The sequence below is a fragment of the Hyalella azteca genome, unplaced genomic scaffold, assembly GCF_000764305.2.
Source record: "Hyalella azteca isolate HAZT.00-mixed unplaced genomic scaffold, Hazt_2.0.2 contig13051, whole genome shotgun sequence".
Classification (NCBI taxonomy): domain Eukaryota; kingdom Metazoa; phylum Arthropoda; class Malacostraca; order Amphipoda; family Hyalellidae; genus Hyalella; species Hyalella azteca.
Window position 1 is genome coordinate 1 of NW_025942987.1, and position 25,861 is coordinate 25,861.

The 25,861-nt window shown below is 35.8% G+C and overlaps 2 protein-coding genes across 2 annotated transcripts; one reads left to right on the forward strand and one right to left on the reverse strand.

The window, feature by feature from the left end:
* Positions 1-37: 37 nt before the first annotated feature.
* Positions 38-15,646, reverse strand: LOC108674243 (tyrosine-protein phosphatase non-receptor type 9-like; the record flags this gene model as incomplete). The annotated part of the gene is made up of 7 exons (XM_018162178.2): positions 15,458-15,646; positions 5,981-6,068; positions 4,127-4,203; positions 2,214-2,351; positions 1,561-1,692; positions 815-1,131; positions 38-176 (listed from the first exon to the last, which is right to left on the reverse strand). Coding segments are annotated over exons 3-7 (786 nt in total), but the record flags the coding sequence as incomplete, so codon positions are not given.
* A 2,821-nt stretch (positions 15,647-18,467) lies between these two features.
* LOC108674244 (calbindin-32) lies at positions 18,468-25,853 on the forward strand. The gene is made up of 7 exons (XM_018162179.1): positions 18,468-18,483; positions 19,452-19,507; positions 20,051-20,096; positions 23,258-23,314; positions 23,671-23,742; positions 24,549-24,697; positions 25,718-25,853. Exons 1-7 carry the CDS (start codon positions 18,481-18,483, stop codon positions 25,851-25,853), a joined length of 519 nt encoding a protein of 172 aa, XP_018017668.1. The 5' UTR covers positions 18,468-18,480.
* Positions 25,854-25,861: the final 8 nt, after the last annotated feature.

The window sequence follows — 25,861 nt, forward strand, 5'->3', positions numbered from 1 at the left end:
GTCTGCCCGACACTCCCTAAGAACATCTGCCACTCACCTCGTCCTGGACCATGTCTGCCCGACACTTCCTAATTTCCCGCAATATTTTGACCAGGTTGATCTCCGACGCGTAATGTTCGGCCGTCAACTGAACGCTCCACAGGGCCAGGAACACGCCTGTGCGACCCGAGCCCGTGCTGTCGTTATTTAGGATTTAGGTCATTATTTACAAAGGTGAATGAATGTGGAAGATTCATCATACGTATACCGCCATTATTAACGGTCGCGGATAAAATATTGCCCATCAAGATTAATATTTAGTATTATATTATCATAGATTCAACATAATTTCAATATATATGTGGAGTCCTTAATTCACAATATTAAGGATTCCACATAAATTAGTTGATGAAATAAAATAATTCGAGACGGAATAAATTTTATTGATTGTAGGCCTATTATAATTTCGAATAATCCGAGAAACTGGGTAAACTTCAAGATACGAAGCGAAGTGCCAATTATATGGTTGTGTGCGGTTGTATATTTAGAAACCTACTCCTAGTACCAGACCAAACCTCCGTTCATAGCATTACGGGATGTAATTAGTTGTGATAGAGTGCCAGCAACAGTAAATGTGATTCAATTAATTGATATCAAGCCTTTTTAACTTTCCTCATCACTACTGAAAGGCCGCCATATCACATTATAACGTCTATTTTGTTGAAATGTCTTTATTTTCGCTAAACCCGTGATCAAATAAGTGTGGTCAATGGCGAAAACTTTAAAACTCTCTTTAACTCATCGCAGATTTCTTACGTTGCTTGTGTGTACTTACTCGCAGTGTACAACTGTGGTGTTGCGATCTGTGTTGACATCCTTTCTGACAGCGTGCAAAAAACAACAGAATTCCTCAACAGATGGCAGCTGTTGATCGTTGAAAACCTGACTCTTTCTTCCAACAGACGACAAGCACTGTCCTTCAGACTGCGATATGATATGTCCACTGGCTGGCATGAACTGTCCGTTGGGCTGCAGTAGAGTCTGTCCCTCGTATTGCAGCACCAGCATTTCTCCAGGACGCCCTAAAACCTGTCTGCGATTCGGGGGCCAGTTGATGAACTGGAAATGCTTCAACAGTCGTGTGGATGATTCCTAGTAGAAAATAACATTATTGAATAAATTTATAATAATTAGTTTGAAATAATTGGTGAATTGCTTAGCATTAATTGTACACTCCTAAGTTACATTATCAATTTAAATCAATAGAATTAAATACAAATAACAGGACCTAGACAACTGAATTGTGATTTTTTGATTGGCGTATTAATTATTATCAATATTGATGAGCAACCCTAAAATTTAACTGTTTTATTGTGTTGAAATCTTCATTACAAATGTCACTATTTTCTGTTTTAACTTACAATGGACACTTACGATCGACGGAGATACCGTCAAATATTTTATTACTCTTATTAACAAAATTAATATTAATGACTCTTGTAGTCGGTAATCACTGTTATATATAATGAGCTAACATATACTAAAAAATATTTGTACACCAATAAAAGGTTGATTACTCACGTATGTGATGGCCAAGCTTCTCTCCACCCACACTTGCTCCACGCGTTGTTCCTCTTGAACAAGTCGTATAGTGAAGGGGGGATATCGCATTTCGGGATTATATGAAGTAGGAAAGTAGGGAGCACATAATTCCTGTACATAGGATCCATACGTCAATTATAATTGGGATACATCGTTCTTTTTGCAAACTGTACACGTTATTAAATGAACATGTGAAAAATATCACCGGCTGATTGGAAAAGCTGATAATTTCCAATTGACAATATTGTACTGGCTTGGGTGGCGATTTTAAAACTTGATAAAATGAGCGCTCGGAAAGGTTGTATAAAATTATAGTTTCAAAAATCCCTCTCGGTAATTTCGGAGATAATCAATGCGTTTAATTTGAGATATGATATCTTCAGCCGTTCATTTAATGAGACCTTATGCGCGCAAAAACCTAATTACAAAAGAAAAAGAAGAATGGATGAAGGAGCCAAAAGACACAACAAATATAATTCAATGAGATTAAGTCCTTCTTGTTTCCCTCATAAAATTCCTTAATAATTATAATTTATCTCCGCAGTAAACATGGAATAAACCTTGTTATCCTTATTTCCGTCGTTAAATTCCATATAATCATAATTTATCTCCGTCGTTAGCATAGAACAAACCTTATGTCCGTCGTAACATTCAGTGATCATGATGATCTGGTTGACGCTCTGCTGCCAGGTCATCTGCCAGAAGGCGACGGTAGTCCTCTCAGTGGGGCTCTGTGCCGCGATGAACGTCAGGTGCGGAGACCTGATGTTCTGGAGTAAAATACATTCAGTGAGGCGATATTGGTTCAAAAATAGGACAAAATCATATTGATTTTGGTGAGTGACCAGAATATTGATTTAGGTACCCTCTTAATAGTTATCAATAATTCTATAATTATTTATACTGAAAAAAAGAGTTGATTCGTCGAATAAAGTTTTACTAGTTTACACGATCGGTTATGAAATTTTTAGTATATAATATTATTTCACCCTCACTAATATTTTTAATCATACAAATGAGTATTCAAATCAGTAAAATGAGTTTATTCAGTCAGTGGAAAGTTACAGAATTTGTAGGTTCCAATATTCATAAGTGTGGAGTTACGGAAGTTGAAAATATCAAATATTTTGAATTTATCATTCAAGAAGAAAAGCATGCCGTAAATTTCATATTTTTTAAATCTTTTCCGTATTTTTATTGAAGGACACTTTACAAATATTAAATTCTTCACCAAAAAGATTTTGTCTATAACTATAGATTGTGCAAATTATTTTGAGATATGAAATTTTCAATAATGGCTCGTGTATTTATAAAAAATTCAATTCCTTTGGTGATATTTCTAACAAAAAATTTCATTCGATATTAGTTTACTGTTACTGACAAACTATAATCATGAAAAAACTCTTGAAGTATTTCTCGAAAATCTTCTTCAGTCAAACAAAGAATATACATACTGTATATGATCTACTTCCACTCAGTACTCTACTTCCACAGTAATCTACTTCCACTTCGGGATAATTGTCTAACCGAGTATTCCGATTGTGCAATAAAGAATAAAAAACAAAGCAACTTTTTGTATTAATATGGATAATAATTGGATAACTCATGATTTTGGTAATGGATACAAAAATACTGTAGCTCAGTAGATATTTCTTCAGCTTTTATATAAATGAAATTTACAGATCAAATTTGCAGCCAACTTTATTTCTTGCTACTTAGTTGAACGGATGTAGACAAGGTTTTGGGTCTTGGTTTCGTCTTCAATAGAAAGAGAGGCAGCTGCAGGGTAGTGGCGTATACGTGAATCGCACGTAAGATATGTCCAGTCGCCCCTGGTTGTTCTGAAGTAAATAAAAAAATATAACTCAGTACTCACTGCAGTGAGTGACAGAGAGCGCATTATCTTGTCGACGAAAACGTGATGTCACGGACAGACAGACAGACGGACGTACCGACGGACATGGCGAGCACAATAGTGCATTTTTTCCATAAATGAGAAATGCGCTAAAAATACGCTTGAATTTCTTCTGACAAAGAAATATAAGTAACTGACTCGAGAAATAATTAAGATATAATTAGGAATAATTCAATATTCAAATGAGAACATAATTACCTTAAATGAAAAATCCACTTAAGAGGCTGAAGCCAAGTAATGCTCCGAGATAAGTTAGTGAGAAGGATTAGCCCGGTGATAGTATAAACTAATGCATGCGGTTAACTATAATTAATAATAGTTGCTGAGAAGCAACTTAAGATTTTAACTTGAATAAACTGGATCAATCAAGTGAATAAGCGAATGGCATGCAAATGAATGAGGTTGATGAATAAGAGGAAATTTAAGGAAGGACTCGCTGGCGGAACCGGCGGCTGTCAAGGCTCCTTTTCTCTTTTACTAAATTAAAGGTAGAGAGCGACGTAAACTCTTTCTTCACGTTAAGAAAGATGAAATTTTAAATATAAATTTTAACATTTGAATTTTCAAATCTCTATCAATTAAATGTCTAATAATGAATACTTTTAATTGTTTCACGGCAACCAAACTCACAGGAATGAAGCTGGCGTTGATGTAGTCGGAGTCGTGCAGCGCCACGCCATCCGTTAGCATAACTCGGGTATAGTCGACTGGAAATCAGATATTATGTTTATTACGAGATAATTACATAACTTTATTGACTTACGCTTGGAAATAGTTAAAATTGAAGTGTATCATAGTATCAAGGTATCATAGTATCATGACATAGTATCATGGACATCTGGGAGAATTCTACTGTTCGTACCCGTCAATTATGCAACCTAATTTTGATTCGTAACGTCACATAGCAACATAGTTATCCTTTGCGCATTGTTATAGGTTACAATCAAACTAATTGGTGCTTAAAAACGTGAAATCGCATTATATCAATTGGTGTAATTCAAGTCCAATAAAATAAAAGCTAGTTTAGTGGCCAAATGTTTTCTAGCGCTTCAGCAATTTAGCTATCTCGCACCGAATGTCAAGATGAACATCACCATAGAGGTGGAGGGTCTCCGTTATCGAAAGATTTTAAAATCAAAAATTGTTCATCACCCGCAGAAGGACTCAATTGTCCAGTGCTCAGAAGCTGGCGCAAAAGAAGCAGCGTTAGCACCTCAAAGAGACGAAGTGACAAGGAGGGACAGGTGAAAAGCAACAGAAACGAAGACACTCGAACAAGAGGTCGCTTACACGGGACGTCGGCCGCCCGCACGAGAGAGACAGTGAAGGGAAATGTAAGGAATCCTGCCTACATAATAACTTAACCCCACAACTGAGACCTACAGTCAGACACCGCGAGCTCAGCGGTGGGGCGCTCAGGAACAATCTCCCTAGGAGCGCGAAATCCCATAGGACTTCTGACGAGCACAAACACGCGTCAAAAGTCCCCCCTGAGGGGCAATCAAATAAAAATCAAATTAATTGTTGTCAGGAGAATAATTGGACAGAACGCTGCTGGGATATACAAAATATTTTCCAATTGTTTGCATTTGATTTATTTTTTGATACAATAAAATATCAAAATCCACTGTTTTTAAATTTGTATTGAGCTTCTCTAAGACGACTCTGAGTTAAAACCAAGTTTTTCCAAAAATTTTTCTAAATACACTACAATGCAATAACGGATGAGTCAAAGAAAATATTTAAATTTTTTTCATACCAGATTTACTTAGTTATGTTATTAAAATTAATACCTTCAGCAACATGTCGTAATTATTATTTATCACTAAGAATTAAATCTTAGGTTCTTGTAAAATCATCCTGATACGGCACGATACGTGGCCACGCCCGAGCAGCCCTTGTATATTGAAAGGCTTAAGGCTTGTAGTCAAAATGCAGCGAAGTCTGAGAGCGAGGTTTTCGCGACCATCGTGTAAAATCCTTGATCTGCCCAAAGCTCGGCCAGTCGCTACCCTCGAGCTTGTACTCTTTGTAATATGATATCCTAGCCAGACCCTTCTTCGCGGGAACTGGTCGCTTTCAACGATCATAAATATTTTTTGGTGGAAAATATCTATAACAAGGAAGCTGATCAAGGAATGCCGAATATACCATTCAATTGACAATAAAAATTACAACCCGTTTATATCTCGAAAAAAGTGTAAAAGTCGCAGATTTGATGAACAATAATATTCAAAGTTTCTTGAAATTTCCTCTCATTAAAACTCTTTTAATACTAAGTTTACATATCTTTTGTTACTGGTCGACGCTTATAAATAAATAGCTGGGTAAGTATGGAAAAATCCATATCGCCATCTCATTTGCGAGTGGAGTAAAGTCTATCCTAATTAGTGAAGAAACGCTTAGGGAAGAGCCGAGCCTGTTCGAAGCCTCTCGGCTTTCAATCAGGGCCTTAACACAGCTAAAAACGTCATTTGTTCCTACCAGTATTCCATTACTGGTGTAAAGAGCTGCAGCAGTGATCCTGGCCTCTTCTCTATTAGCGCCGATGCCTCCCTGATGTCGTGCGGCCCTGAGAAGCAAACAGATGCGTGGCGTGAATAAGTTCATTCCTTATTAGCATTGCCGGAGAATGATGTTATAAGCGTGGTTCCTACCGAACGCTCATACTTCAGCGTTAGCCCAGACAACCCAACCAAAGTTTAAGCAGGGAAGTGAAACTTGAAACTTTATTGCAACTTTATTGATAACGAAGGCACTGGTGGATACTGGTTGAGATGCAACTTGAATCAAAATAAGGAATTTATGAAAGAACAAAATAATGAACCCGAAATAAAGCCAGCGGATGGCTTGTACTGAATCTATTGTTCGTGGTAGTGAACTAATATGATTCTGCAAACAAAAATAATAAACTTAACGAGATAAGGTAACAATACTTAACTTTAGTTATTCCTAACAACATAGTATCAATTGACAATATCACACAAATATTTACGTGACACATTGTCACAGAAAATTCACAAACAGTGAAGTGCAAAGTGATTCAAGACTGACAGAATGTAAGTGACGAGTATCGAAGCATCGCGAACAGCAGGAAGTTTCTCTATGTAGATAATTTCTATGAATAAATGTCGATCATTTAAAGTCGAAAGACAAAAACACGTTAAAAATAACTGTTAAATGATCGCAAAAAATGACAAGGAAAATCGTGGTACAAAAATTAGTGACGCACGTGGCGCTGCCACAATTTTTCATTGTGCATTAAATGCACAATTAAATTATCAGCCGATTGATGAAAAAATTATAACGAATTTATTACTTCCATTCATTTAATACATGAAGAAATGGCTAAACTTTTGAATATAATAAAATGTGGATACTATACTGAGACTATTTACCCAAAAATCATTCAATACTATTCTCATTCATTTGCATATATCATTCACCACATACTCCTATTAATTCACAAAGAAAACGACAAATTATTCTCTTGACTAATTTTTTCTCGCTCGACCTAACCTCAACCCTAAATAATTTTAGATTACCTTATCGACAAGGGGGGAACTTAAATTCCCAAACGAGAAGTTGTGATAACTGTTGTCGGCAACCACTAGCGGAACAGGAAAAAGTGTGCATGAGAGCGTACTAAGAACGTCATCTCTTATTGAGCCACTCCGGATGTGTGCACAGCAATCCCAGATGTCGATTCAAGAAGGAAATAATACTTTCCAAATGGGAATCCTCGCTAGATGCGAATGAGCTGAGTTATTTTGAGTCTGCCAATGCACGCTCATATATATAAATATAATCAGAGAACATTTATTCGAATGATCAGAGAAGATTTATTCATGCAAAATACCTTAAACTTAATTTAAACGTCTTAATTTAGCCATCTGGGCATATACTTTCAAAAAAAGTTAAGAGATCGTAAGTTCATCAGCCGATCATTGACGGGCTTTCAAGCAAAATCCACCAATCATAGACAAGAAAATAGAGCGTAAGTACTTACGTTCACTTAGCGAGTTTTGAAAGTATGGCCCCTCGTACAGCGAAAGCTAATGGGGCTCACAACGGGCTTCGTCATCATCGCCTACGTCATCAATGTAGCCTTCACAGGATAGTGAGACTATCCGTCGGCCAAAACGAAATTGATATATGAAACAATCAGATAATTGCTCATGAAAAAATCAGACAATTTTATCTGTACCGCATGAAAGCATATTCTGTACCGAATTTATTATTATCGTCGCACCTAATATTTGCTTGATTTCGAAATTTCAATAAAACCTGTAATGATTTTAAAACCCTAGATATGACATTTGCGTTGAAGGTTTCTGCAAAGATTCCTGTTCATACTATTTATTTAACAGCAACAAGAAGCAATAATTAAGTATAAGCAATTAAGCGATAAGCAATTAAATGCAACAAGAAAATTCTGTAACATCAAACATGTGCACCTGTGCAGGCTACTAGAATTGATCACTGATTTGTACCAATCATTCATTGATGATTAATGAAGAATGATTGTTATTAATCAATCAGTAATAAATGTTTTATTGGACATAAAAAATTATAACTATCAAAATTTGTAGCATCTGTAATATTGCCTTATGTTGTACATTAACTAGTCTGTAACAGACAAATTAGTTGACAAATGATGTTTCAATATTTAAAATAGGGATTGAATGCAATGAGTATTCTGTTATAATCGAATAATTCTTTGCAGTCGAATAAGCTTGGTTGAATTACCAACACGTTTCAATATGTGAAGAAAATCGTTTCTCTACCGTAATTTCGACATACTTCCATAGAATAGGATTCAAATATTCTGCAACAGCACAAGAACACAATTATAAAGTGCAGTTCCTTTTTTTCGATAGAGTTCAATTCACATTAAGTTAAGATTTTTAAGTATACGTTGGTCAGTATACGTGTCCGGGATGTTGTGAAGCCTTATCGCTATCTTATCTTATCCTCATCGTTTTCGAAGGCTATAAAATTAATTTTAACTCCCGATGTTTTTCAGCGGATTGTAGAATGTGTTCGTAAAGCCTAAATCCAGGTACTTTTATGTATAATTGATTTAACTTGGTTTTTGACAATCATGGAAATAATCATGACCTCGTCTGTTGCATGCATCGTCATCTTTCAGTTCATGTCTTTAATTTGTCATGTAAGTTGTATGGGTAATTTAATCATTCAATTATTTATTTTCCACCAGTCTGGGTCAATGACATTCAATGCAAGATGAAAACAAGGTTTTGAACTATTATTATTTGAAGCTCCAGGATGCGCAGCAAAAGAGTAGTGGTTGTAAAAATAGTTGGTAAAAATATAAAATAGGTAATAAAAAAATAGCAAATAAAAGTTGTTTTTTGTTTTATTTTACCTTTTTAATCCATACATGACCATCGCGTTCACATCGCCGACAGTCATCATTAACAGCCACAGAAAAGAAATTCAGGAACGGTCGGCTCACTGGGTTGATAATGATTAGAAAAAAAACATTTTAATAATACACATTAAACAAAACTTATTGGTGCGCTCTTGTGATCTCATGTAGTCAAATAGAGACTAAAAACTGCCAATGTAACTGATCATGTAACTGATCATGTAAACTTTTTATGTAACTGATCATGTAAATAATTTTTCGGAACAGCTTTACTCTTTATTGTGCTGAAATAATTGACTCACCAGCACTGCCGCACATATGATGACAGCAGCTCTATGGACCAGCATTATTGAAATGAAGTAGCATCATCAATTTAATTGTTCCATCGCGGGAAATTAAGATTATAATCTATAGTATCAGCAAAAAGACTCTAATTGTGTAAACTGGCCAATGCAGTCATCGTTCACTCCAAGCAGTTGTATGCAATAATTCGATTTACAAAGTGGGAGCTGGACCATTAAAAAAGACATGATTTTATGAATTGAAATTAAAACCCGAAATTATTTGATAGTCTCTTGTCTATTTGATTGAAGAAAATAAATCAAGGGGTAATACCATTTATAGTAATTCATCTTCCAGCAAAACGTCCAAGCTGCAAGTGTAATGATGAAATGTTACATGGATTGAATTTGTGATAACTTATATATACCGTCGAACGGGGTATAATAAGGGACGGTTTTGAGCGTTTTCCGTTGATAACTTCTTACCATGAAAGATTTCATAAACAAGATTGGGCTCATTATAAAGGCCTTTTTGAGGGCTATTGAATGGCTTTTCCGAAAAAATTCCCTATGCTGTTTGGAAGGTGCTAGACGCAAAATATAAGTGTCCCCAATTACCCCTGAGAACGGGGTAATTAGAGACTCTAGAGATAAAACTTGCTTCTTTAATTTTAAATTGTTTTTCATTTATTAATATGTTATAACGAAGGATAAGATGGATAACTGTAATTATCCGCGTATTACTAAAATATTATAATCAAAGTTATTAGTCTATTCAAATAAACAACAATGAAATTTGAAATGAGCAATATTTTTAGGTAATAGTAATGAGAAAGCTATCATTATAATAAATAGTTCAGTATTATTTCCTATGTTATTCGACAGAGTTTTGAACAATTATACTTAATATTGGAAAAAATGGATCGTAAGGTCATTCTAAATTTCAAATTCAGATAAATTTTTGAGCGCATTTTAATCGCTCGTACTGCTAATTTTTATGAATTATGCTTAGCAACACCCATCTGCAATGAATCACTCTAAAAAATAACCTATCAAGTGAATAATTAAATTAAAAACACCCTATTTAACTTTTATAAAATATAAGACTCATGACATACCCGAAAATACTCAGACTCGTGACATACCCAGCGCCAGGAGTTTATATTGTGCATGTCATTTTAAAATTAACGAATCGACAAAAAATTCATTTGCGAAGCAGCCAAATTTTCTCACTTCATATTGCTACAGAAAATCTTCTCGCTATATTTACGTGCTTGAAAAACCATAGTTGCTACTTATTATGATTATTCCATGATTATAATGAGATCAATTATAGTTTATTTATAAATTAAAAATTCGATTATTTATTTATAAATTACAATTTTTAAATATTTATACTTAATAATTATGAATAATTATAATTATTTATAAATGAGAAAAGTGACCAAAATTAGGGATGAAATGTTGTGAGCTTATCCGTTGAAAAACCTTATCATTGTACGAAACTACTAACTGATATACCTGAGATATTACGGACCTGTGTTAGATATGAAGCTCACAGTTGCTCTATAAAAGGAGTGTGTCTATTACTCTCAAGTTCATTCTATTAAATTGACCTGTAGACACTGACATTCTATTGACACTGTAGCCGCTTTCTGAAAAAGATAATAGTATTCTCCGTAGAAAAAGGAAATTATAGTACGTGTAAACTAGAGTAGTGTATTTGCTAAAAAAAGTTGCGCTCGTGCTATCCAGTGATTTAATAAATGCTGTATTATCAACAATTAATCAATAAAATTATGAAATCGATCTTTTACAGGTTCGACATCCGATTCTGTATTCAAAATGAGAAACTCTATCGGAATCTTCTTCATCCTACTGGTCCTCTTGGCTTCACTGGTAAGTCTTCAACTCATAAATTCTTCAGTCACCATAAAAAAAATTCTGAAGCAAAACAATTATTTGTGTTTGGTCTTGATAGTTTCCATGAAATCCACTCACATGAACCTTCTAAATTGGGTAACTCATTAATGTTAAATTCAAATTCATTCGTGAGCAGGTTTACTGTAACAAAATACACCTGAAAATCAGCCTGATATCAAAATACGATACTAATAAGTACTTATATCATCGGTCTTCTTAAATCACAAGCTCACAAAGAATTTAAAAGCTAAGAGAACGCCAAATAAATTCGCCATGTCGATATTGAAAACGTTTCAGAGTCCAACTCCATCGACAATTCGACAGTCTAAAAAATGAATACAATCATTTTATAATTCAAAATTCTATGTCAGAAATTGGAACCTACTTAAACCAATTACATACAAATCAACCTCAAGTGGAAAACAAGCACTCGCGGAACACAGTTTCATAAGAGACACGAAAAAATTTATACCCAAGAAAAACATTAGAACATAAAAGTCTAGCGATTCGCTATTTCAATAGGATAAGAACTGAACTCATTATTGAGTCACAGTTTTCGTTGGAAGATATGTAGTGATTATAAAATCCTCAAATCCGAACCGCCATATATCTAGTATATACATATTTGCGCTTTTTAACTCGATCTTGAAGGGCTAGTAATGTAAAGGCACGGAGGTAAAATTTCGACAATAACTTTCCTGAACGACTCCAATTCTTGGATAAACACGCGCGACCCCTCATGATGCACTTATTTCGTACTCTGCTTTTTTTGATAGAATAACCCATGATCATAATTTATCGCATGCCAATTTGACCATTTCACTCATGTCATCTCTTAACAGGGAATGTTCCTCAGATGAAGGTAATGCTCCATGTTTATCTCAGTCTGGTTACTTTCATGGTTTTTCTTTCTTCTTACAGGTCAAGGAGATGCCGTTTCACATCGATGAACACGATCAATCATGCCGTCCTGAAAAACTACAGGGTAATGTTAATAATGTCACCAAGCTGAACATAAACTATATCTGTATTTATGGGCTGTAGTTTTGTGGTAGAAAAAGTATAGAGATATCAAATTGAAAATAAAAAAATAAAAATTCTGAAAAAATTCATGATTCAATTTTAATTTTACCGTTTTACTTCACTCGATTAAACCAAACCTAGAGCAAGAATTCAGTCAAATAATGATGTTCTGAACTAATAGGCGTTAACTGTTTGTTTGTAGATAATTATCTGCACGCACATTCCCTCTCCATAGTCAATCAATTCTTTTTATTTATTCCAGAGCCTTCCGCGGTCGCGTTTCAAGCAAGTTTCGAAGCTGCTCAGGGCATAGCCATGTCATGGGAGACTCCGCACTCTGCCTGCCCTATTAGTCGCTACCAAATTACTCACTCAGTTCTTGATCTCAACGACCCTCACCAGCGAAAGACGATTCAAACCATTAACTTGGACAGCACTGATACAAGCTACACCCTTGACAATGTGAAGCACAACTCGCTGTACGAGGTGTGCATGACTGCAGTCGCAGTCGGCGAAGTCTCAGGCCCGGAAACCTGCAAGTCCATTTTCATTCCAAAATTAGGTAAGCTCAACGTGTTGCGTTGTTGTGGATTTTCTTTAACAACTTGCCGTTAAAATTAAACTGAGCACTTGCGCACCCAAATAATCTTGTTCACTCTATGCTGAGTATATACAAATGTTTCATAAACTGGTCTCAAGTGTCTGAATTAATTATTCAGGAGACTATTAGCTGGGTAAAACCATAAATCAGTGAAAATAATTTTAAAGTTTAAAATACATTTTTGGCTTAATTTGAACACGCAGAAAGTGAATCCTAGAAATCATTGGTGCATAACTGACCGACCCAGAGGGCATCTGCCAGTTAATTAATTCAAAAGCTTTCTCTAGATTATTAATGTTAATTTTTAAATACACTTTAGGAGTCGAGCAGCTTGAAGCAAAGATTGTGGCTGGCCAGGGAATTAGAGTGTCCTGGCATCCTCCAATAACTCTCAGCGATCTCATTCGTTATGAGATTTCCTACACGCAAGAGGTTCTTGACAACAGTGACAAGCCCAAGACAGTAAAAATATTCAGAGTGGAGAGCAGTTATTCTACCCACGTGCTGAGTGATGTTCAGCCCAACTCGTCATACGAGATTTGCGTCTCCGCAGTGGCTAAGAATTCCTACGGCGGAAAGACCTGTACATCCATTGACACTCCAAACGAAAGTAAGCATCATTGTATAGTATCAATAAAGCGTTAGCATCTAGATCAAATATTGAATATTCACTAGGAACGTCATTGAAAATTATAGAAGAGATTTAATATTGGCGAGTAGCATGAATTGGAGCCTAGCCGTGTGTGAATAATCAATTGGTTCGTAAAAACATTAATTTACCCGTGTCATTTCAGGAGCAGCTTGGCGTAAACTCGTCTACCAACGTCGAGCTCCAAATTCGATATTCAACTTCGTGTACCAACTTCGGCTGCCAAGTTCGTTGGCCAAAGAACTTGTCAACCTACTTGTCAACCAACTAGTTAACATGCTTGCCAACTACTTGACAGACTACTTAGCAACCTACTTGTCACCATACTTCTCGCCCTACTTATTAACCTACTTATCAAATTGTTTCTCAAACTACTTGCCAAACTATATGTCAGACTGCTTGACAAACTACTTGTCACAATACTTATGAACCTGCTTTTCAATCTGTTCGATTAGACGTGGGGGTATCGATTCAGATCGATTAAGACAGAAGTTATTATTTGCGTCACTGGAACCGATTATATATGATTCTAGAGTTTGGCACGGGAGAGTCCTGTAACCATTGTCTCCGTGAAAATTTTTCACTCAATGTTAGCAACCCGCACGTGATTTGGAATCCAAATGATTTTCAAATGAAATCATGTTTTGTATATCTGTCAGGAGTTTAGTTATCCTATTTAAGTGTGCCAACGTAGCATGATGCAACTCTATGCCGACATTGGAGAATAAGAATGTTAGAGTCTTGCTAAGATTAAGATTGGTTTTAGTTTTAGGGTGTGCCTCTGGGTGATAATATGTATGCCTTTTAATATGCTCAGTTTCCATACTTATTTTTTTCTCATTCAAGATCGATGTGTATAAATTTCTATATGTAATGTATGCCTTATAATTATAATATGTATGCCTTTTAATATGCTCAGTTTCCATACTTATTTTTTTCTCATTCAAGATCGATGTGTATAAATTTCTGTTGTGTATATATTTTGTAATAATATTAATATGGGTCTCCTAAATTAACGCTGGATGTTCATGGCACTTTCATCGGGGAATCTCAACAAGTCATAATGTTTAGATTTTTTTCTGCATGCAGTTTAGAGTTTTTTTTACTTACAGCATGAGTTGGCAATATTATAAACAAGCCAAGATGTCGGCGTGTTGAATAATATCGTGAAAATAATAGTCATAAAGAAATCTCATGACAATGTCACTCATTTGTCTGAGCGTGTCATACACTGAACCAAATTATAAATATCATCTGTCCCAGAATGATTGAATAAATAAAGTTTATAATTAACTTGTAAACTTATTATAATAAGTGTATAAGAATTTATTTATAATAAGTTCGTGAACAATATTCTAGTCTCTCTCTTATATTATTCTGCAATGAGCGCGTGTGATACGAGAAGCTATGGTGCTATGCGAGAAGCTATGGTGCATTGTAGCTCGACAGAATTTTTTTTTGTCTGAGAAATCGGTAGAAAAATTAAAGTGAACATATAAATGAAAAGGAATTCAGCATTCATCATATATCTCAAATTTGGCAAATTTGAGATATTGACGGCGTCAGACGGTGAGAAAATTTCGACATTTTAGCGAAACAACGTGGCAATTTATGCATAGTGTGTCTTATTGAGCCTAGTGTGTCCTATTTGTACTAGTACATACCATAGTATACATGTCTTATAGACACATCAAACAATACAATTACAAACTTCTGATTAACTATTAATTTCACTCTGTTATCAGACGAGTAGTTTGTGTCCCCTCAGTTTTGTGTTAACTGATGTTAATAACTATTGCTAAAATAATATTCCATTGATTAATAATATTTATAATCATTAATGAAGTATTGTCATCAATAATATTACGTAGTTTCAAAAACTAATAATAATTTCAAAAATAACTCTGTGTTGCAGTTCACAAGGAAAACATATTAATAATACACACTCAAACTTATAACTACGCTCTTATGATCTCATGTAGTCAAATAGAGGCTAAAAACTGCTGATATACCAATTCTTTATGTTACTGATCATATAAATAATTTCCTCCGAACAGTTTTACGCCATAATGTGCAACCAAAATTGACTCACCAGCACTGTAGCACATATGATGAAAGAAGCTTTGTAGAGCAGCATTATTAACAAGAAGTAGCATCTTCAATTTAATTGTTCCACCATGGGAAATTAGGATTATAAACTATAATGGAAGCAGAAAGACTCGTACAGGCCAACGCAGCCATCGTTCACTCCAAGCAGTTGAATGGAATAATTCGATTTATAAATTCGTGGCTGGAACATTAAGAAAGTTGATTTTTTTAATTATGATTCAAACCCGAAATTTCAGTTTCTCGTCTATGTGATTTAAGAACATAAATTGAGTGGTAAAACCATTTATTATAATTTATGGTCCAGTAAAACGTTCAAATGACAAGTATAACAATAAAATGTTCCGTGGGAAGAATTTGTAATGACTAATTTATACTACATCATATTATTTAACTGGTAATATTTCCAAGCCTTGTTCAGATCCATAACCCAAGAGCTTAAATTTCGTGAAAAATTACATCATCGCACAGACGAGAACAACAAATTTTTCAATATAAATTGGATTTCAGAAAGTTTCGAAAACAGTAACATCTTAAATATATAAGAAAAAAAATAAATGGAATTATAGAATTATTATAGAATAGAATTATTTTCAATATTAAAACACGAAACGACTCATTCCTGCACACGAGTTGAAGAAACTGAGCAGGTAACTTTGTTGCTTCGCTCGAATAATCTTATCTTCAAGTTGATAGTACTATCCGTGCTGCAGGCAGTCGCAGTCCGCGTAGGTATGCATTCATAGTCACCTGTCATATTACGCGTAGGTATGCATTCATAGTCACCTGTCATATTACGCGTAGATATGCGTTCATAGTCACCTGTCATAGTACGCGTAGATATGCGTTCATAGTCACCTGTCATATTACGCGTAGGTATGCATTCATAGTCACCTGCCATATTACGCGTAGATATGCATTCATAGTCACCTGTCATAGTACGCAGAAGAATGCAGTCATAGTGGGCAGTCATAGTCCGACATTCCGCATTACTTCGGTGCTGAAGTTTCATAGTTCACCTGTAAGAGCTTAATTACTAGCGATTACTCTGTCAGTTGAGCAATATGGGTATGTCGAGCCTCCAGTAGTTTGGTAAAATTTACCTGCTATTCGCTTCATTATTTAATGCTTAATCTTCAGCATCATCCTAGGCTGATCTTATCATAGAATGAGGAAGCGTACATCACAATGTGTCTGTAGTTTTCTTTCCTTGTCCCGGGGGGCGCAGCCGTTGGCCACAAATTTTACTCTTAAATAAGCCCTGGAGCCAGCGCCCAGCTTCAACATGCATTAACTTATTCAGCCTCAGAAGTAGAAGCCGCAGACTACACTTGAACTCCGTAATCCAGACAAGCGACACGCTGCCGAAAGATAATAGCGCCGTAGGTCTTCAGCCACTGCTCAAGCATGCTCGCTCATAAGCAGGCAGTTCCTCGTCCGGCTGTACCTACTCCGGCCTAACCACTTCTGGCCTAACCTATTCACGCTGTCCCGGCTCACATCCTTCTTGCAGCCAATGACTGGCTCTACCAGCACACTTGGACCGCCTTTCTAACTTCTTCTTGAAGCCAATAAGGTTAGGTTAGGTTCGCTCAGTTTTTTTTTTTTTTGTGGAGAAAGGTTGCAGCTCGTATAGGTTAGGCCTAAAGAGGTTAGGCCAGAGGAGGTTTGGCCAGATGCAGTATGGCCAAGTTTACCTTCAGCAAGCTTTATTTGTAGCTTTGGACATCTGGCGCTATGGCTTTGAGCACTGGACTTCATAGGCCGTTATGCAATCTAGCGTTTTTACCTATGGAAAGGAATATGAACTAAGTGTGAAGTATGGCAAAGCTGGCCTCCAGCATGCGCCCCTTTCTTATGGGGTTACGTCAAGGAAGCTGTTTACGTCCTGCCTCTACCAGCAAATCTGTTTACGTCCCGCCTCTACCAACAACTCTTTACACGTCCCGCCTCTACCAGCAACTCTGTTAACGTCCCGCCTCTACCAGCAACTCTGTTTACGTCCCGCCTCTACCAACAACTCTGTATACGTCCCGCCTCTACCAGCAACTCTGTTAACGTCCCGCCTCTACCAGCAACTCTGTTTACGTCCCGCCTCTACCAGCAACTCTGTTTACGTCCCGCCTCTACCAGCAACTCAGTTTACGTCCCGCCTCTACCAGCAACTCTGTTTACGTCCCGCCTCTACTAGCAACTCTGTTTACATCCCGCCTCTACCAGCAACTCAGTTTACGTCCCGCCTCTACCAGCAACTCTGGTTGATCTGAAGAACAGTATCACTGCTACGGTACACTCAGTAACAGAAGATATGCTTTCTCGTGTGTTGGACGAGTTTGGCTACCGTTTAGATGTTTACCGTGCAGCACAAGGGGGACTTTTTCAACATTTATAAACATGTAAAAAATTGAATTTTTCTCTTTCCATTGGTGTATGAACTATTCATTTTAGATTCATACTTAAATGAATACAAATTTATAATATTGGGTCTATTATTTAGACTAATCCTACATTATACAATTTTAGCTATTTCATTCAAAAATTTTGAAGCACGAAGGACATATTTAACAAACTTGTATGGTCCCTCAGTGATTGAATTGATTTTTTGCTTGAGTAAAATTGAGTAAAATTGCCATAAAGTTAGATTTATAAATCAAATTACTGAATTATATCGTATAATAATTTTCTTCAGCAATTTTTCTTATTTTAGTATCATGAATGCAGGACTAATAACTAAATATAAGTATTAAAATTTTGTTCAACTTAACTAGACTTGTCAAAAATTTAGTGTTAACAGTCAAGACTAGTCCTACTGGATTACATAGCTGAATGAACACTATAGCAGGAACGAACAATTTCTATGAACTTTAATACCGGCTTGGCATTAACTTGAGTTAATCCTGCAGAACTTCCTGCGAGACTTGCTGAAGGAGGCGAAGAAGGATCAGGACGTCAAAGAGTATGCACTGAGTACACTGAGACCATGGTGAGTGCACTGAGTACACTGAGACCATGGTGAGTATGTACTGAGTACACTGAGACCATGGTGAGTATGTACTGAGCATCGAGAAACTAATGTGATTTTTAGGTAACGAACGTAAGTGGGCTTGATGTGTAAAGCGACTAAACTGAGGGAAATTGGCTTCAGGAAGCCATGTAAATATGCTGGGTTAGTTAATAATTTTTTTTTTAAAGGCCTCCCACACTCACCATTCCAACAAAAAAAAAGGAATTAATTTTATTAATTAAAAACAGGGAATGGTTTCATGTCAATGATCAGGGCCCCGACCTTAACGCCTCTGATGGTGGCCTACACCGACTCCGAGGGTCACTGAGCTGTGACGCGAGCGAGGAGCGGGCCCACGTCGAACTTTTCTCTGACTGCCGTTAGAATGCTAGCTGCATTGCCTCTCTGCACAGCCAAACCCAACCTTTGCTCCAATGCCAAACCCAACCTTTGCTCCAGTTAATAATTTACACTGAAAAGAGTGATGCCACATACAAAAAAAATATGTCCCAACCATGTAAAAAAAGTTTTCTAATATTATCTTAATTTATTTCGATGCAATTACCTATAGGGCGTTCATTCTTTTCTACTAAGGCAGATGTAATAAATAATAAATGGAAATTTTTATATTCAATAAATTTTTTGACCTTATTTAATAATAAATCAGCAGTCGATCTGTAACTCATATTTTAGTTTTCTGATTTACAGAAACTTTCATTTTATTCCCCTCCGATAAAATTACTGATATATTTTTCCTAATTCTACATTTTGCCCTTATTCTCATCGCATTTCACGGATAATATTTTTTTAATTCTCTGATAATTTTTTTTAAATACTTGTAAATTTATGATCACTGTTCATGTGTATCAAAACATGAAAATCATAAATTTAAATCGTGATATACTATCACCATAAACAATTTTTCATGCAATAGGAAAATGTTTAAGTAATCTAATGAATCGATAACTCCACGCAGCTTCAAGTCTTCGACCAGAACAAGGACGGCAAACTGCAGCTCTCTGAAATGGCCAAGTAAGTCAACTGAATGAGACGGTGAGTTGCTTAGCTTTTTTATTTTGAATGGATGCATTGGAGTGTCTAGAAGTAGGCAGTGAATTTAGCTTGCCCATGAGTAGGTTAGCCAAATCGATGTCGACGAAGCGAAGGCATTAGAAAACAATTGAATTTATTGAAGATATCGGCATCCCAGAACAGCTGTTAACAGTAAAATTTTGGAATTAGCTGAAACACACGCCGTTGACTATAAGGACTTGTTCAACATTGGTTACCTATATTTATTTGTGAAATAATAAGTCGATAAAAATTGAGTGATAATGTTGCATTATTAATAATATTTTAATCTTTTTCAGGAAAAGGTTTTTCTTGTTCATTTGAAGCGAATAAATTTTTGTCTAATTCTAGTAATAAATTTTTTTCTTATTGTAATTATTTTTAAACAAATTATAAGATTTCTTAGTAATATTCATTCATTTATTCATTTAACGGAGAAATCGGATTACTGTTTGAAATTTAAGTCATATGTATTAATTTGCATTGAATCATGCTTTTTGCCAGGTTGTTGCCGGTGAAAGAGAATTTCCTGTGCCGGTCGGTATTCAAGGTGAGCGAGGTAAGATGGAGCCCGCAGTGTTGCCAGGAGGTCGTCGACACAGGGGAGCCATATGGTCATGATGGAGTGTTGCCATCTGGACATGACGACGTGTTGCCATATGAACGTGCTAGAATGTTTTCATATGGTCTTACTGTTGCATCACTTGTGTGATGCAACATGGCCATATTAGCCTTTTGGCCAATGGACATCTTAGCATGTTGCCAAATAGGCACTCTAGCCTATTTCCACATGGTCATGTTAGCATGTTTCCATATGGGCTTGCTAGCGTTGTGTCATATGGACATGCAAGATTATGGCAACATAGTCATGCAAGCTGCTGGGTTAAGCGTGTGAGCTTGTGATGTCTCTGCATCGTGGAAGTTGCTGCCTGTTCTCAGAAAGATACAATCTCAAGTTGAAATCTAATCAGTTCAGTATGCGAATAATATTTTTTCACGACCGCGAGTGACGCAAAGAATGGTTCTGTCTCTTTTCAATTAATACCAAAATGTATTTAAATTTCGAATATTACTTCCAAAAAACTCAATACAAATTAGAGACTGAATATATCATGCAAATTTTTGTGATATTTAGAGATTTATAATTTCTAAATACATTCAACCTGGAATAGCAATTATTTCAATCATAATAAAATCTTTTGAAATTTTTCAGAAATTATTTACGAACGCATCCAATTTGGTTGCCATTCACTAAATGATCTATGGAAATAATATCAAATACCATGGAATGGAGTAAAATGATCTGCTTTAATATAAAAAACATGCATTTCGTAAGTTTCTTGAAATATGCAATTTTAATACATTGTTGACAAGAACCCCATTAAAAACTGATCAGATTTCAAGCAATTCCTGGAACAGGTTGCAGTAGGTAGGACCTCTCGCAAGCACAACACAGGAGCCCGATACTCGTGCATAACTCACAACCAGCTCGCTGAAATATTATCGTTTTCAAGTCTATTATAGGTCCCAAAATTTCTGACAGTATTACATTCATGACAATTAAATTGTTTTCAATTGGCACGATAGAATTTTTGGACTGAATTTAAGCTAATGACAATCAAATTGCTTTCAATTATGACCTCAAACCTATGGAAAGGAAACCCAATTTGCCGAAAAAAGGTTTCCTTCATTTATCACTATATAATTTGCAAAAGTATTTAAATTGAAGATAGTCAAATTGTTTTCAGTTATAACATCACGCTTTCGACCATATTTAAATTGACGACAATCAAGTTTGATTTCATTTAGCAACTTGCGTATGTTGATTATCATCATTACTCTCGTAATTTCACCGTGAATTTTGTTCGAGTATCGGGTTCCTAAATCCCACGCTGGACCACGCACCAGTTAGAACTCAGAGATGCTTCAGCTTCTGATTCCTCTAATCAGAAGCTGACGAGCCTCTGAATTTTGTATGTGACCATAAGCGCTGCCCTGTGGCGAGGCCAACAGGCCGTCGTGCACGAGCTGCATCTTCACTGTAGCAAATTAGTGCTGGTTTGTTAACATTGTTGGCATTTGACAACATTTTTCGCTTGCGTCTGTTACTGCTTCTGTTATTGTTATGCGAGTGCTAGTGTTAGGCGCGTTCATTCTCTGAAAGATCTGAGGCCTGCTGCTACCAGGACAGCCGGAAACTAAATTATTTGAAAATTATCAATAATGGAACATAACGTATATGGTTTAAATAACATTAACCGTTATTTTTCAATGTCAAGGTTATTAGATCATGCAATATGAGCAGATATATCTATTTGTACCAATAACACCGCATCTGCATAATTGATTTTAAATCCAACATAATTATATACTGCAAGTGACTACATGAAGGAGGATGGAATTCTGTTAAGTCTACGGATTTTACACCTGACATTCAAGTATCTTAATACTACTCGTTGATTTCACTCCCATACTCAAATGTGAAATTATCTATTCAAATAGTAAAATGATTCAATGTTTAGCATGCTCATGAATTAAAATATTATTTTCCTTCTCGAATATTACTAGGAATGAATACCGTTAGGTTTTGAAGAAATTATTACGAAGTAATGCTTGTAACTGCGCCACCGCGACTGCATGCTAACAAAAACCATAGACGAATTTCAAGTTGATCATCAAGGTAATCATCACATTATTGGTCCGTAAAATACTGAATATTTCATGATACCCTAAATCCAATGTGGATCCCCAAATGAACAGTCGGTCCATGGGCACTATAAATCATAAGAGTTAATGCATTGTTCCAAAGAATTACGTTGCAACGCAGCAAACAATATAATTGAAATATTGAGCCATTTTTAAACCCATTTGTTACAAGTCTCTGGTAACAAAGCGTTCACTGTGACTTTTATTCCCGATAACGGCTGATGTACGCCGAGATTTATGAAGATAAAAAAATAAAAAAGTGGAATTAATCAAAATAAAATGCATTCCAAGGAATATATTCAAAAATAAATATAAATAAATTAACTATTAACCGTGATCGTGAACTATGACGCCAAGGCAAATGGAGAAATTGAGATTCCATACAAACTAAGTTAGTATGTACTAAGTTTCTGTACTTGATACATTGAATATCCACAATACTTGACTCATCAAACCACAATTCAGGATTAGCAGATAAATATAAAGCAGGATTACAATCCTTGGTAGGTGTTTGGATGTCAAAGTATTGGTATGATGTTAAACGCGGAGAAGGATTGTTTATTCTTAAGCTGCTTGAATATTTAACAAGCATATTGGACGAGTTTGTTGGAATGATTTTGTAGTTTGTTCCTGTTTTGAATTTCTAACATTTTGGCCAGCTATATGGAATACTTATGGGCCCAATTAATTTATGTATTTTTTATGACCAAATATGAGAATTTCTGAAATGATAATGTTATAATAATTTTTCCTTAAAACACATACATAGTACGATATAGTTGTTTGAGTTGGCATGAGTTAGTTAATAAAATATGTGAGAAGAATATATAATGATAATTTTGAAGGCTAATTCATGATTATTTATCATAAGCATATGTGATATACATTTCTCTAATGTCAACATAGTTCGAAAAATTTTCTCACCAATTTCGAGAACATTTTGAGGGATGCTGATACTTATTTCTAACACATTGTTCTCATTGCCTATTCTCTTTCACATCGCAGGGAGCAGCTAAAGTAACTCGCGAAGACATCGAACGCGTTTTCTCTCTATATGATAGGGTGAGTATTTCAACACGAAGATATATTATAATCATCTTTATATAATATTTGTGATAATAATGTGTAATCATATTTTTTATGCAAAAACTACATCTTATATGAGGACATTTTTTCAGTGATGCATTGAACAAGCCATACATGACAATTATTTCCAATACCCATGGTGTCACAAATCAAAATTGACGAATCACATCACAAAATTTTGCGAATATGCTTGCACTTCTATTAAATTTCTTAAAATTATTTCTTTAAAGCTATATATGTATGGCGTTTACACAATTAAACAGGTCATGCTCTTATATTGTACATAAAAGATAAATGTTCATCTTGTATCCTAAACCCGATGTTTTTCTCAGGACAATAATGGGACCATCGAGAACGAGGAGCTCAACGGCTTCCTCAAGGATCTTCTCGAACTCGTGAAGAAGGTGAGATGGTATAGGAATGAAGAGATGATTGGTTAATTGGGTAAAAAGTTAATTTGGTAATTGGATTGAAAGAATATTTGGTATCTGGGTAATTTATTATTATTATTTGCTAAACCTACGTTTTTATCTACCAACGTCTTCTAAAGAACTATTCGGCTACTTGAAAATTATAATGCATTCTCTGGTCATTAATTTCATGTATTTGAACAAGAAATTTCCGCCATCCAATACTTATTTACATTTATATACATTTTTTATTGATTTCAACCCAGCAGCATCGTTAGTTTCTCCTCAACCATTTCAAGTATAAAACAGTGCCATGTTGCGGGAAGATTACGACCTGTCAGCAATATTAATTCGACCATCTCAAGTTATTTAGATGGTATAATTTTACAGCAGCATTACGGCCTAACAGCAACATTAAATCGACCATCTTAAGCCATTTAGATGGTATAATTTTACTGCAGGATTAAGACCTAGCAGCAACATTAATTCGACCATATCCAGTTATTTAGATGGTATAATTTTACTGCAGGATTACGACCTGTCAGCAACATTAATTCGTCCATCTCAAGTTATTTAGATGATATAATTTTACTGCAGGATTACGACCTAACAGCAACCTTAATTCGACCATCTCAAGCCATATAGATGGTATAATTTTACCGCAGGATTAAGACCTAGCAACAACATTAATTCGACCATCTCAAGCCATTTAGATGGTATAATTTCACTGCAGCATTACGACCTAACAGCAACATTAATTCGACCATCTCAAGTATTTATATGGTATAATTTTGCTGCAGGATTACGACGCGCTGGACCTGCAGGAGTTCCAGGACTCGATCATGCGGGGCTGCGACTTCAACAAGGACGGCAAGATCAACAAGAAGGAACTCACGATGATCCTGCTCGCCCTCGCCAAGCACGGGTCAGACGTCGACGAGGCCGATGTGTGAGTGGGATTATTAAGATTTCACGACATATTCTCAATTTTTAAAAATATTTACTGAAAAATTAGCCCCGTATATGTTTTTTTCCAATTGGCGTGCTTCGATAACTTTAAGATTGTCGCAAGAAGGTCCCCCAAAGCGGTCGCATAGAACTACTAAAATTTTAAGACTTATTCGCAATTAATTAAAATAATCGCTCAAAAGTTTTCCCAGGAAATAACTTTTCCAGTTGATGTGCTTGGATAACTTTAATATGTGTCGCAAGGAGGTCCCTCAAAACTGTTGCTTGGTGGTGAGCGTTCTTCGCGTGTCTTTTGTCTTACGAATAACTTACACCACACATGACATCATATAATATAATGTAGTGATCACGGGATTTCTATAAATTACCATTTACAATATAATAAGTTTGTGTTTAACACATGCGCTATTACGCTATTATAAAATTGGTGTCTCACACACACGATATTAAACGGTATGGGAGGCTTATTACTCGAGCATTGTAGCGTAAGATTCCACAAACTAAAATTGCAGTAAACTAGATCAAGGCAGCATATTATAGATACAGGAGAAACAAATACACATTATCTGTTTTTATTATTCTTATAATTACTAATAACCTGCTGATACCTAACAACTGAAAGCTCTTGTCAGCACAGACAAGCCAGCAACCAACTAGCCGATATTGAAAAAATGAAGGCCTTCAAAATGAAGAAGCTGAGAAGGAGCCACATTATATGTATTCCTCAAAATGAATACCAATAATCTGGCTACACCATGGACAAATGAATTATAAGAAAGAACATGGACTATACCATGGACTCTGACTCACAAAATGAAGATGCTGCGAGTGCGCAACAGTATATGTTTTTTTAAATGAATATTACTAATCTGATTATAACCCACAATTGAAATCTGATTTTCTCACAAAATTAAGAAGCCGAGTGTGCAACAATGTTTTACTCATAATGAGTATTAATAATCTGATTATGACTCACAACTGAAAGCTGATTATTTCACAGACAAGCCGGCAACCCGCTAGCCGAAATCGCCAGCTTCGGGATGAAGGCCCTGAAGATGCAGAAGCTGAGAGTGCGTCACTTCATGACCCGGACCCTCGGTAACCCCAACGCCACCCCGCCCTCAGGGTCCAGTTAGTCACCATA